The sequence below is a fragment of the Rutilus rutilus genome, assembly GCF_951802725.1.
Source record: "Rutilus rutilus genome assembly, chromosome: 14".
Lineage (NCBI taxonomy): Eukaryota > Metazoa > Chordata > Actinopteri > Cypriniformes > Leuciscidae > Rutilus > Rutilus rutilus.
The window spans coordinates 1079746-1095000 of NC_140219.1; the positions used below are offsets into that span (position 1 = coordinate 1079746).

The 15255-nt window shown below is 41.2% G+C and overlaps 1 protein-coding gene across 1 annotated transcript in view; it reads right to left on the reverse strand.

Moving 5' to 3' along the window:
- Positions 1-249: 249 nt before the first annotated feature.
- LOC311304081 (uncharacterized protein) overlaps positions 250-15255 on the reverse strand; it is a 23362-nt gene continuing 8356 nt past the window's right edge. Inside the window, exon 2 of the mRNA XM_084430945.1 lies at positions 250-2073. Within this exon, the coding sequence (XP_084287071.1) occupies positions 1046-2062 (1017 nt within the window). The 5' untranslated portion in view covers positions 2063-2073 and the 3' untranslated portion in view covers positions 250-1045. The remainder of the gene's footprint in view (positions 2074-15255) is intronic.

Sequence of the window (15255 nt, forward strand, 5' to 3'; positions counted from 1 at the left end):
CATTATACCTTCGCCCACACCGTTGGATTCTGACGAACATCATCATTGTGACAAATGCATTTTAATAAAGACTGATATTTGTTTTTGTTTTCTGGCAGTATAGAAGAGGAAGAATGGTTGGAGTTTGGAAGAGAAGAAATGTTTGGGGATCAGGAATAAGGATTTTTACATTTATCCTTAATAAATGTTTTATTAGGGGTAAATAGTTCTCACTTTAGATTAAGTCACACAAAAGTCAATGTAAGGCAAGTTTATTAATATAGCACATTTCATACACTGGTTATTCAAAGTGATTTACATAAAAAGGATTTAAAAAGAATTATAAATGAATCCCAACAAGTGAATAGAAAATAAGAAGATCATTGATTAAAATTGATTTAAAATGTAATTAAAAGAATAAAAAAAGTACACATAGATGACAGTTAAACCTTAAATTTGCATCAATTCCCTTTATACATGAGCATTTATTTAGGCCTACTATGATTTAATAACTTCTTAATGTTAGGATGAACATTAACAACTTTAATACATGGTTTAAAATACATCAGATAGGTGTATTTATCAAGTTATTAACAACGTATTAAAAAACATTAAGTCTTTATATATGAGCTAATATAATTAAAAAATGAATTGTTAATTACAGTGACAATGAATGAAGAACTCACTATTTGTATTTAGCCTCTTCATGTGTTAACGATACTATTAGTAATAAACTATGAATTAACTGATGTGCTACCATGGAAGGGTGTAAGACACAAAGTAATAGATAAAAAACTTATGATGATTAAAAAGATGAATACAAAATTAATTAATAAAGATTAATATAATTATTTAATGCCGATTATTAACAGTAGGTTATTAATTATGCTGATACAGATAAAGCCCAAAAGTTTTACACAGAAAGCAAATAAAAAAAACAAGCTTTTTATGAATTATGCATCAAACTACTTACTTTATACTTTGTATGTACTGTAATTAAAGCAATGCTTGCAGCAGATATATAATAATTGCTTAAGAAGTCAGAGGTATTTTCTTGTAGCCGGTGTTAGGCAGGCGGCAGCGGGACTTCAGTCGGAGGGTTCGTCTTATTGGTAATCTTCAAATCCCGGCAGAACAACACCGGTTCTGATCCGAGACCCATCTGGTACTGCCACACATACACACGCTCGTTTGGCTTCAGCTCACATGATAGTTCCTCTTCCACCATAGTCTCTTCATTCCAGTTTTCCTTCTCAGCGTTCAGACTTGAACCTCCGTATTCTGCCGTAAAGGTGAACTGATACTTTGCAATTGATTCTGCAAGTATTCCAGCTGAGATCGTGGCTGACGCTGATATCTTCCAGTTGTGTGTGATCTGGGACATCTTCTCCTTACTGTATCCAACCTTTTTAGTAACTTTCCTTCTCCATGTCACTGGTGTGGGACTCTCATTATGTGCAGTTTTAATGTTCACCCACTTGCCGAATGCTGGGCCGCTGGTTTTGGCCAGCCCTCCTGGCAGGAAGTTCAGAACATCGGGGTGAAAGGAATGGACACCAACACAGCTGTCTTTCTGGAAGTCGTCACCTTTGTAGTATTCAACTCCCCAATTCGAGGCTGGCTTGAGGAAGTAGTAGTGATCTGGCAGACCCCAGTAATAGAGACCATTTCTGCAATTGGGATGCAGGGGAAATTCATTAGAATTGTAGTCACTACTCAGGTCTGCTGTTCTTCTGTAAGTGCTCTGGTAGATGATGTAAAACCAGCCAAAGGCTGACAGGTAATGGTCTCCGCCCTGAAACTTGGGATGAAGGGTGTAGACTGAGGAATCAGTGTCTTCTGTCAGGTCATAGACTCTGCGGATTTGATTACCCTTAATGATGTAAAACCATTTAGTGTCACCAATGTAATGGTCTCCGTGTTGGCAGGAGGGGTGCAGAGCTTGAACACTGAGGTCTGACCCTGCTCTGAAGTTACTTGACCTCATATAGCAGCCGAGATCAGAGCGGATGATGTAGTAGTGAGTCTGACATCCACAGAAATCAACTCCTTTCATTTTGTGCCTGGGAATAATGCCTGCCATTTTGCCTTAACCTGCAACACAGGATAACAAATCAATCAATCAATAAATAAATGTTCAGAGCTAATTGTTTGCTCTTAATCATATTTTTTTATATATACATGGTTTTGAGCTATTTTCCCCACACTCTTTAAAATAGTGAAGGTCACATATGAAGATGCACTCCTGTAAACAGTGTAAATATAGTGTAGCGCAGCAGTGTGTATGTAATAGTTGTGATTTGCTGTTTTCTTTGGCACTTTTATGGAGGCATGTGGGCAGCAATATATAATTTGAAATGTAACTTGCAAAATGACAATGCATTTCTGTATTTAAATTAAGTTTTCATACCATATGCAATGTTTTGAGAAAAATGATAATTCAAATTCAATAATATAAATTACATTTGCTATTTCCAACACTGCTTTTAACATATATATTTTAACATTTTAAAAGATGCAAAAATCAAATGAAAATGCATTACAGAAATTATTAAATATGTTTAACATGTTCAAGCAAAAATAGCAAAATTATCATTTATAGGCTATTTATATTACAATTACACTCACAGTTAAGACACTTGCGATTACATTTTCATTATATGTCCCGCAATGAATGTAGCAAAATTTAACCTGTTAACTGTCACCCCCCTTTTTTTGAGTAGACATGAAAATGCACATTTCGAACTTAAATGGTTGTAATTAAAGAATGCTTTGGAGTATAGACATACAATTGGTCTTGTTTTAAAGAAGACATTTGGCAGATTTTTGTAGAAGTGAAATAAATTAAGAAAGTGAAACAGAAAAAAAAAGTTATAGAAGTTTGAGTTTATGGAAATGTAAAATGTAAAAAATTTAATTATTCATATTTTATATAAAATATATATTTTTAAAACCTGGGTGACTCTAAAACTGCAAAAAAATCAAAGTAAAAAATCTGAACAAGTTGTGTTTCAAAATTTAGGTTGATATCTCAAAAAATGAGCTTTCAGTAAGATTTTGTTTGTGCGCAGTACCAAACATTTTCACTAGGTGACAACTAGACTCCATTACTGCCCATATAAGGACGCCTCCATTTCCATATGCGGTTTGAGTGATCATCTGAACCATTATTTCCACAATTTTTATACAATTTATGAAGTAGACATTCTATTCAGAAGTAATATGGGAAGTTTGGCAGATTTTGATATGAATTCAACCTCTAAGAATCACATAAAAATGTTCATTGCTATTTCAAAATAAAGGTCTGAACACGCCTTAGGAATACGAAAATAGTCTTGTTGCAAATTGATAAATTACGGCTCCTCTGTAATTTATTTTGAAAATAAAATATGAAAACTAGAGATTGTAAGCTTTCAAATGATATATTGTCACGGTTCACGGATTCATTGACTCGCCTTGCTATGTGTGTGCGTGTTGTATGAATGGGCGCGGCTCATCAGCATGGCTCGTTATCGCTGATGAGCTGATCAGCGCCAGCTGTTTTGAATGAGAATGTCCTATATATTGTTTGTCACCTCGTCTTGTCTTTGTCAGATAGTTGTGGAGGTTCACAGGCTCAGCTCACAGTTTTCTCTTCCTTGCTCCAGTTCCAATTCTGAGTTTCGTCTACCTGTTCCGAGGATTGGGTTCTAGTTCCTGTATTCCTGTTCCGAGCTTCGTCTGCCTGTTCTGAGGATTATCTGCGGTTCGTCCGTTGCTGTCTGCCCACTGAGTCCTGCGTTGCCGAGCCTGAGTTTCTACTGTTGCCTTATATCTCTACCTGCACTTCATCTTCTATTGTGTTAATAAACACCAGTATTCACTTGCTATTGAATCCTTGACTTTTCATTCGTGCCATGACAGAACCATCTGACCGGATCATGGATTCAGCGAGTGCAGCCACATTGGAACAGATGTACGCCGGTAATCACGCCCGCATGGACCGTCAGGATGAACAGATCGGTGCCTCGGGTCGGGCGATACAGGCTCTGGTAACGCAGGTGTCCGAGCTCACCTCTCAATTACAACGTCTGAGAGGTCCCGCTGCGCCAGCACCTCCCCCGCCTGTTCCCCCGGAACCTCTCAACATCAACCGACCAGAGCCGCGCATCCCCACCCCCGAAAGGTATTCTGGAGAATCGAATATGTGCCGAACCTTTCTAACCAAATGCTCGATTTACTTTTCTCTTCAGCCTGTGACGTTTTCCTCTGAGGAGAGTAAAGTGGCACTAGTGATGACACTGCTATCTGGACGCGCGGCTCTGTGGGGAACAGCGGTGTGGAAGAATCAACACCCGTGCTGCTCCTCGTTCCAAGCCCTCGAGCAAGAGATGAGCCGCGTGTTCGATCGCGCGGTCGCCGGACGCGAGGCGGCTCGCCAACTTGCCGATCTCCGACAGAACAACAACTCGGTTTCCGACTATTCCATCCAGTTCCGGACGTTGGCCGCCGAGTGCAAATGGAACGAGGAGGCGCAGTGGGACTTGTTCCTGCATGGGTTGGCTGATCGTGTTCAAAAGGAGATCTACACGTTGGATTTACCCAAGACTCTTGATGAACTGATTGAACTGGCGTTACGAGTCGATGCACGATTACAACAGAGAGCTAATCGGTCTTTACGGACTCCAGTGGAGGATTTCGCTGAGTTTCCCAGTTTCAGGGGAGTGAACACGGTCAGCCCCTCGAACGATCCTGAGCCCATGCAGGTAGGTCGAGCTCGGCTCTCCCGGGAGGAGAGAGAACATCGGCGTTCGAGAGGTCTGTGTCTCTACTGTGGGGAGGCCGGCCATTTCATCTCCAACTGTCCTTTAAAAGGCCAAGCCCGGCGGTAGGACGGAGGCTACTGTCGGGCGGGATATCCTTGACCAGACCCTCGAACGCCACCTTCCTCCCGGTGAGACTCCAGTGGGCAGACCACACCTTCAACGGCCAGGCGCTAGTGGATTCAGGAGCGGAGGGGAATCTTATGGACTTTTCCTTGGCACAGAAACTTCACATCCCCATCACACCGCTGGAGCACAGTATCACCATTCACGCACTAAATGGACAGGAACTTCCGGGCATCACTCACACCACTGGACCCATCACACTTATCACCTCGGGTAACCACACTGAGAGGACCTCACTATACCTCACTCAGTCACCTCACGCTCCCATTGTCCTGGGTCATCCGTGGTTGGTGAAACACGGACCCAGGATAGAGTGGGGTCAGAACTCCGTGTCCACTTGGAGTAATCAGTGTTATGCCTCATGTCTTTCGTCTGCTGTTCCGTCTGTTTCTTGTTCTGTGTTGCAGGAGGAGCCAGTGAATCTGTCTAACGTGCCACCAGAGTATCTCGACCTGAAGGAGGTGTTCAGTAAGTCTCGGGCTGCTTCTCTTCCTCCGCATCGTCCCTATGACTGTGCTATAGATCTACTGCCAGGTACGTCTCCGCCTAAGGGCAAGTTATATTCACTTTCTGTTCCAGAAAGGGAGGCTATGGAGAAATATATTTCTGATTCTCTAGCAACTGGATTCATCCGCCCTTCCTCTTCTCCAGCGGGGGCGGGATTCTTTTTTGTGGGGAAGAAGGATGGTTCACTGCGACCTTGTATTGATTACCGGGGGTTGAATAACATCACGGTAAAGAATACTTATCCTTTGCCGTTGATGTCTTCAGCCTTCGAGAGGTTGCAGGGAGCATCAATCTTCACAAAATTGGATTTACGTAATGCATATCATTTGGTTCGCATCAGGAAGGGGGATGAATGGAAGACCGCGTTCAACACCCCCAGGGGGCACTTTGAATATTTGGTTATGCCGTTCGGGCTTTCCAACTCCCCAGCGGTCTTCCAAGCACTCATCAACGACGTGTTGAGAGACATGGTAGACCAGTTCATATATGTTTACCTGGATGACATATTGATTGTTTCTTCGTCTCTCCAGGAACACGTTCAACACGTCAGACGAGTGCTTCAGAGATTGCTAGAGAATGGGCTTTTTGTCAAGGCGGAGAAATGCGCTTTTCATGCACAGTCTGTTCCTTTCCTAGGGTACATCATTTCGTCTGAGGGAATGCGAATGGATCCTGAGAAGGTTAAGGCTGTGGTAGAGTGGCCAAGTCCAGATTCCCGTAAGGCCCTACAGAGGTTTCTGGGGTTTGCCAATTTCTACCGGCGTTTTAATCGCAATTTCAGCCAACTAGCCGCGCCTCTGACTGCCTTGACCTCCCCCAGAACGGCGTTCAGGTGGTCAGACACAGCTGAGGCTGTGTTTGCTAAACTGAAAGGCCGCTTCGTTTCAGCCCCCATCCTTATAGCCCCTGATCCGTCACGTCAGTTTGTGGTGGAGGTCGATGCATCAGAGGTGGGGGTAGGAGCAGTGCTATCCCAGCGTTCTCCCACAGACGACAAGATGCATCCCTGCGCGTTTTTGTCCCGTCGCTTATCGCCTGCTGAACGTAACTACGACATTGGTAACAGAGAGTTGTTGGCAGTTAAGTTAGCATTGGAAGAATGGCGTCACTGGTTAGAGGGGTCGGGGGTACCTTTTATCGTCTGGACCGATCATAAGAACCTGGAATATATCAGAACCGCCAAAAGATTGAACTCCAGGCAGGCTCGGTGGGCACTTTTTTTCGGTCGTTTTGATTTTTCTCTCTCGTACCGCCCGGGTTCCAAAAACATCAAACCCGATTCTTTATCGCGTATTTTTGACCATTCCGATCGCCCGTCAACTCCCGAGTGCATTTTACCTGAGACCCTATTTGTCTCCACACTCACATGGGAGGTCGAGTCGAAGGTCAAATCGGCCTTAGAAGGGGTAACGCCTCCGCCCGGTTGCCCACCGAGTCGTTTGTTTGTGCCGGAGGGATTACGGTCCGACGTCATTCAGTGGGGTCATTGTTCCAATGTAGCTTGCCATCCAGGAGTTAATCGCACTAGTTTTTTAGTCAAGCAACGGTTCTGGTGGCCACTGATGGCTCGTGACATTCACAGTTTTGTTTTGGCTTGCTCGGTTTGTGCCACTGGTAAGACTTCCAATCGACCCCCAGATGGGTTACTTCAACCGCTGCCTGTCCCTTCAAGACCCTGATCCCACATAGCGCTAGATTTTATCACCGCCCTCCCACCCTCTCAGGGCAATACGGTCGTTTTGACTGTGGTGGACCGGTTCTCGAAGGCGGCTCATTTTATTCCCTTGCCCAAATTACCCTCAGCCAAGGAGACAGCGTTGACCGTTGTTGATCACGTCTTTCGCTTACATGGCCTCCCGATAGACGTGGTTTCTGACAGAGGACCCCAGTTTGTGTCCAAATTTTGGCGAGAGTTTTGTAAGTTACTGGGAGCGACTGTCAGTCTGTCCTCAGGGTTTCACCCCCAGAGCAATGGTCAAACCGAGAGAGCCAACCAAGATTTGGAAAGGGTGTTACGATGTTTGGTCTCCAAGAATCCTTCCTCCTGGAGTCAGCAACTTTCTATGGTGGAGTACGCACACAATACGTTACCAGTGTCGTCCACGGGCCTATCTCCGTTTGAATGTAGTGTAGGTTACCAGCCACCAATTTTTCCCAGTCTGGAATCCGAAGTCGCAGTCCCCTCCGCTCACGCCTTCGTCCAGAGGTGTCACCGCACATGGATTAGAGCCCGTGAGACTCTGCTCCAGGTGGGGGCGCGCACCAAGGCTAAAGCCGATCGCCACCGGTCCAAGCCTCCCGTATACGTCGTTGGTCAAAAAGTGTGGCTTTCAACCAGGAACATTCCTCTCCGCTCCGTTTCTAATAAGCTTGCTCCCAAATTCATTGGCCCGTTCACGGTCACCAAGATCATTAGTCCGGTGGCAGTCCGCCTCAACCTTCCTCCAGCGTACAGGAGAATTCACCCCGTTTTTCATGTATCCAAGATTAAGCCTGTGTTTCGATCAGCGATTAACCCGCCAGTTCCGGTTCCTCCCCCGCCGCGTCTCGTAGATGGGGAACCTACTTATTCGGTCAATCGTATACTGGACTCAAGGCGGAGGGGACGCGGATTCCAGTACTTGGTGGACTGGGAAGGTTACGGTCCGGAGGAGAGAAGTTGGGTTCCTGCTAGGGACATCCTGGATCACTCCCTTATCGATGATTACAATCGACAGGTAAGGGTGTCTGGGAACGCCAGGCGGCGTTCCTAGGAGGGGGGGTACTGTCACGGTTCACGGATTCATTGACTCGCCTTGCTATGTGTGTGCGTGTTGTATGAATGGGCGCGGCTCATCAGCATGGCTCGTTATCGCTGATGAGCTGATCAGCGCCAGCTGTTTTGAATGAGAATGTCCTATATATTGTTTGTCACCTCGTCTTGTCTTTGTCAGATGGTTGTGGAGGTTCACAGGCTCAGCTCACAGTTTTCTCTTCCTTGCTCCAGTTCCAATTCTGAGTTTCGTCTACCTGTTCCGAGGATTGGGTTCTAGTTCCTGTATTCCTGTTCCGAGCTTCGTCTGCCTGTTCTGAGGATTATCTGCGGTTCGTCCGTTGCTGTCTGCCCACTGAGTCCTGCGTTGCCGAGCCTGAGTTTCTACTGTTGCCTTATATCTCTACCTGCACTTCATCTTCTATTGTGTTAATAAACACCAGTATTCACTTGCTATTGAATCCTTGACTTTTCATTCGTGCCATGACATATATAGTTTGTCAAGATTAGTTTAGGTTTAGTATAGGATATTACTGTTTTAAATATGTAATGAATTTGGGCCCACCGGTGGGCCCGTGACAGTTAACAGGTTGACTTGAAAAAAAAAAAAAAAAAAAACATAATCCAAAAACAAAAACCATACTGATTGTGATGCATTCTACGCGTGCTGTTTCCATTCTATCACCACTAGAGGTCACCTGTTCACTATTAAGACTTTTTCACTGCACACACAGTTACAGGTTACTTTGGACTACATTTCCCATACTTCATTGCTTTGATTATCTCCACACCTGTAGTCAATATCAGGGACTATAAATGACTGATACATGAGCTCACTGGTGGCGGAGTATTGGTTAACTATTGTGAACTTTACTGAGTGTTCATTCCTGTGTCTGCCTGCCTGCCTGCCTGCCCGCCTGTTTTGTGACCTTTCTGTTTTGGATATCTCCCTGTCTGCTGCCTGCCTCTGATACCTCTGCTTTGTCCTAGTGATGGCCAGATCGAGGCCTCGTGAAGCAAATGAAACAGTTGAACCAAATGTGCCATATTGTTTCGAGGCTTCGAATCAATCTGACACCCGTCTCAACGGTGACACCTAGTGGTCACTTGCAGGTGTTGATCTGAAACAACCTTGACGAGCCATTAAAAAAATGCGGGTTTTTTTTATTATTATAATTTTCTAATATGTGAAGCTTGTAACCTATAGGCTCCTCACTGTGCATAATGTTATTTTGGTCATGAAAAATGAATATTAATAAAATAATTCAAGCCACAATGTCTCACTTTTTTAGAGATTTTTATTAAAAAAATATTAATTTCTCTGCTGTGGAAGGACTTAGCCTACTTCTTTTTTTACAGATAATTTCTCCTATGGGATGATTATAGTCTCAAAAAGATTAACACGTGTAAGCACACTTATTAATGAACTTGATACATGTTGCAGAAATGTTTTATCCATGCCTTTCAACTTGCGTGTGCAAAATTCAAAATTGAATGAATGTGAAGCAATTTGTACAAATAGAGACATTTTTGTGAATACAAATGTTTTCCTTTGTATTAGTGTATCATAGTTTGCGCATGCAACACAGAAGATGTGCATGTGTGGATCAGGTGACACGCGTGCATTCATTGACGTCTCCTCTGAGTCGATCTCATTTGATTCATTTGAATTTTGAGACTTTCTTTTCGCGGTTTTTAAGCATTTCACAACCCACACACAAACAACTACAAATGAATAGGCCTGGTGCTAATTATTAATGTGTGCACAACTACCCATCTATTTGACAAATTCACAAATGTGCGTCACTACATTTAAACTAATACAATACAACTTGTGTGTGCAAAATCCAAAATCACATGAATGTGCAGCATTTTGTACAAATAGAGACATAGTTGTTAATACAAAACCTCGATCTTGTATTAATGTAGGCCAGAATTTGTGCATGCAACAAGTAAGATGTGCATTTGTGGATCAGGTGACACGCGTGCATTCATTGACTCGTTTCTGAGTCGATCCTATTTGATTCATTTGGATTTTGAGACTTTCATTTCGCAGGTTTCGCTTGCACGATCCACACACAGATGTCTGAGTAAACCTGCTACCACTAGATGGCAGTATTCTGCTAAAACAGACAACGGCAGCATAATAAAGCGTTCTTCCCCATTTAAGACGCTTAATGAGAGTGATATTGAAGCACCACATTTAGTACACAATATTGGCCTACCTTATTAATAAAGCATACTTTATAGAGGCAAACAGATTACATCAGATTATGAACAACACCCATAGAAAACCACTATAAAACGCTTAACGTGCAATCGCGCGTTGAATGTTCAATAAGGTGTATAAGGCTACTGAGTTTAAATATCACCGTCTTACTGCATTGACGTTAAGCTTTTTCTTTATAATATGCTCTATGGGAGGAAAACTATATAGCCTACAGACAAGAGCCTATATGAACGCGACGCGCGGCGTTTCATGTTAATGGCATTTCCCTTCCTGAGCCTGTTAAAAGAAGCTTAACATGAAATTCTGCAGTTGCGTTTAACTTTGCGTGTGTATGGGAGAGAAACGCTCCGAGAGCGCAGTGAAGTAGGCCTACGTTTTAGGTTTGATATTCGCCGCATTTTCTAAAGGGACCATCTGCAAATTCCACTCACAGTCAAAAAATATAAACGTCCAGTCATTCATTCAAATGAATACTTCCAAGGTTGTGGTAAATGCCTAGTGGGCAGACTGACTTAGCCTACTGTATGTCCAGCCAATATCCCGATTGAACAGTACGATTTTTTAAATTAGCCTACTGTAAATTGTTTTTCTATTCATGTTCCAAAGGTTGTATTACGTTAGTGATAGTCAGGTGAAATGTTGCATTATTCACCTTTAGTAAGTCACCAAAAACCTGTTTGGTTAATTACAGTAATTTTTGTTAAAAAAAATATTGTTTACTGTAAATAGGCAAGGGCGGTATTTGGACAATTTCACCTGTAGTAAGCCAGTCTAGTCACTAGGAACATACTACAGCCATTTTGAACATGAAAAAACCCTTTTAGTGAATTACAGTATTTTTCTGCAGAATACAGGCTACATACAGTACATGAAGTAAAGTAAGAAAGTAATTAAGCTACATTTTATTTATAAAGCACATTTAAACATAGCAGGGCTATCCAAAGTGCTGAACAAAGTAAAAACAAACAGAATAAAGCATAGAAACAACCAAACAGAACAGGCAGAAACAGCATCAGGAGATCATTAAAATGCCAGGGAATAAAAATAAGTTTTCAATTTAGATTTAAAAATAGCAATTTAAAAATGAAGGGAATACTTGTCCAAATTTTACTTGTAAATCCGTCTTACAGGAACCTTCTACAAGCTTTGGAATTTGAAAATGTCTGTTTTTAAATATTAAAAGTAATTTGAATGAAAACAACTTATACGTTTTAACGCAGTGGAATTGGCCGACGTTCCCTTGTGCATCATGAGCCGTGGTTAGCGCGTCAAAGCAATCTCATGTACAAATATGCAGCTACACACGTAGGGCCAGTTGATTTTCAATTAATATTTCATGTCGATATACAATGGTTGCATATTGTTAAAACTAATCGTGCTATAGTAAGACTAGCCTATAACAATGGCTTAAGGGTCAAGGGAAAACAAATGTACTGTGAAAATCGTCTATAACATTTAAAAACAGACATTTTCAAATTCCAAAGCTTGCATACTATGAATATTATGTGTAGTCAGATAAAAAATAAGCATAATATGAACGCAACTGCGAAACATTTTTTTTTAACAGGAAGGGAAATGCCATTAACATGAAACGCCGCGCGTCGCGTTCATATAGGCTCTTGTCTGTAGGCTATATAGTTTTCCTCCCATAGAGTATATTATAAAGAAAAAGCTTAACGTCAGTGCTGTAAGACGGTGATATTTAAACTCAGTAGCCTTATACACCTTATTGAACATGCATCGCGCGATTGCACGTTAAGCATTTTATAGTGGTTTTCTATGGGTGTTGTTCATAATCTGATGTAATCTGTTTGCCTCTATAAAGTATGCTTTATTAATAAGGTAGGCCTATATTCTGTACTATATTTGGTGCTTCAATATCACTCTCATTAAGCGTCTTAAATGGGGAAGAACGCTTTATTATGCTGCCGTTGTCTGTTTTAGCAGAATACTGCCATCTAGTGGTAGCAGGTTTACTCAGACATCTGTGTGTGGATCGTGCGAGGCGAAACCTGCGAAATGAAAGTCTCAAAATCCAAATGAATCAAATAGGATCGACTCAGAAACGAGTCAATGAATGCACGCGTGTCACCTGATCCACAAATGCACATCTTACTTGTTGCATGCACAAATTCTGGCCTACATTAATACAAGATCGAGGTTTTGTATTAACAGCTATGTCTCTATTTGTACAAAATGCTGCACATTCATGTGATTTTGGATTTTGCACACACAAGTTGTATTGTATTAGTTTAAATGTAGTGACGCACATTTGTGAATTTGTCAAATAGATGGGTAGTTGTGCACACATTAATAATTAGCACCAGGCCTATTCATTTGTAGTTGTTTGTGTGTGGGTTGTGAAATGCTTAAAAACCGCGAAAAGAAAGTCTCAAAATTCAAATGAATCAAATGAGATCGACTCAGAGGAGACGTCAATGAATGCACGCGTGTCACCTGATCCACACATGCACATCTTCTGTGTTGCATGCGCAAACTATGATACACTAATACAAAGGAAAACATTTGTATTCACAAAAATGTCTCTATTTGTACAAATTGCTTCACATTCATTCAATTTAGAATTTTGCACACGCAAGTTGAAAGGCATGGATAAAACATTTCTGCAACATGTATCAAGTTCATTGATAAGTGTGCTTGCACGTGTTAATCTTTTTGAGACTATAATCATCCCATATTCTCCAGCCTTTGAAAAAATCCTCTCACAAGGGACACTTGTTGCTGGCATACAAAGATATTTTTTAGCAAGGACATACAAATGAGGAAAGATTACTGCTCTCTCTTTCCAGTAAGTTAGTGGATCATGAGTTCTGGGCAAATATGCATCGTTGATGTATTTTTTCACTTCCACTGTGGCATCAGCTGCAGTATATTGGGTACTCATATGTAGACCTATAAAATGTATATTCACACAATGTTATATTATATTATATTCACATTGAAGCTATTTTTAACATGATTGGCAGTTGTGATTGGGACATTAGGTTGTAGGGCATTGGGCTATGGACTTTATAAACAGTGTCCCAAAAGGTTGTAATTATATTTCAATTATAATTATATTTCAATTATAATTATATTTCAAACAATGCATACATTGCATAGATGGCCCAACAGTGTCAGTAGCAGGCCTAGGTAGCCTACAGGGGGAATGCCATCCTCTGCACCCTGCAAAATGGCAGGATGAGTGCTCCTCAAATGGCGCATCATAGATGATGTATTGTTGCAGTAGGCTAGATACCGATCACAATACACACATCTCACTTTATTTGGGGTTTCTAAATGGAAATGCTCCCACTCCACAGATGTACGGGATCTCTTCTGGGGAGCCTCCATTTTATCTATCCAAATCAATCTATCTATCTATATGAATCTATCTATGTATCTAGATATGTATCTATAATCTATGTATCTATATATGTATCTATCTATAACATATGTATTTATATATGTATCTATAATCTATCTATATATGTATCTATCTATAATATATGTATTTATATGTATCTGTAATCTATCTATATGTATCTATCTATTAGCCTAATCTGTCTATGTATATCTAGGCTATGTATCTATTAATGTGTCACTATACTCTGTCTGTCTCTAGCATCAGTCAATGTGTTGTGTAAATTTAAATGTAAGCCTAAATTGCCTATAACTAATCAAATCGCACTATGTCACTATATCACCAAAAATCCGCTACCTCAAAGTCAAACTCCTCTCACAAAAACCCACGAGGTCAAAATGCGTTTATTTCACTTTTATACAAATGTGCGATTGTGTGGTTTGTTCCCGACCGTGTCAATCAAACGCTGATTCGGCGGACCACACCTGATGAAACACTTAGTGAAACACTTCGAGGCTTCGTTTGGTCATAGTCACGTGACATGGGTGTTTCGAATCACGCTTCGGATCAGTGTTTCGACACATCTGCGCTTCGGGATCTCGCAAAGCTTCGGAACGACTGTTTCGCTTCAGCCATCCTTACTTTGTCCTTCGACTCTGAGTGTTTGCTGCCTGTCCTGATCATCTGCCTGGTTTTGTACTACTCTCTACCGGTTTTGAACGCATCTCGCTGATTAAAAGATTTGCACATGGATCTGCACGCCTCTTGTATCTGTCCCACCGTAACACTGATAGAGCAAGCAATAATCTGAGACAAAGCATTTTCAATTCTCCATTTATTGCGGGATATTTAGCCTGATGAAAATGCAATCGCAAGTGTCTTAACTGTGACTGTAAATGCAATAAGGAAAAACAACATTTAAGTGATAATTTTGCAAAAATGTTTGCTAAACATGTCAAATAATTTCTTTAATACATTTTAATTTTGCAACTTATAAATTGTTAAAATATATGTTTAAATTATTTGGCAAAAGTAGTGTTGGAAATAGCAAAAAAATAAATAATATTAATGAAATTGAATTATCATTTTGCTCCAAACATGGTAGGCTGTGGATAATGTACATTTAAATACAGAAATGCATTGACATTTTACATATTACAATTCAAATTTAATTTTGCTACGGCGTTAAAGCGGAGAGTTCAGGAAGTGCCGTATGAGAAAATATAAGTGCTGTTGCCTTGGCTTTTCTCTTTGTTTAGTTGGCGGTCACAATAGTGACTGTAAAAAAGTGTTTCATTTCTAAGGCTATAAAAATGTTACTGAATGATCTATCAATGCATTTCCAGCAGATATTGAAATAATAAAGGGTCTCAATGAAATAAGTGCAGTGTCGCATGTTTACTGTAAATTGTCACATGACCAGAGCTGTTTACTTCCTGTTTGCGCCAAGAGAAGAGGATGCCAGCAAGAAAGCTCCCAAAGAAAAGGGTGGTAA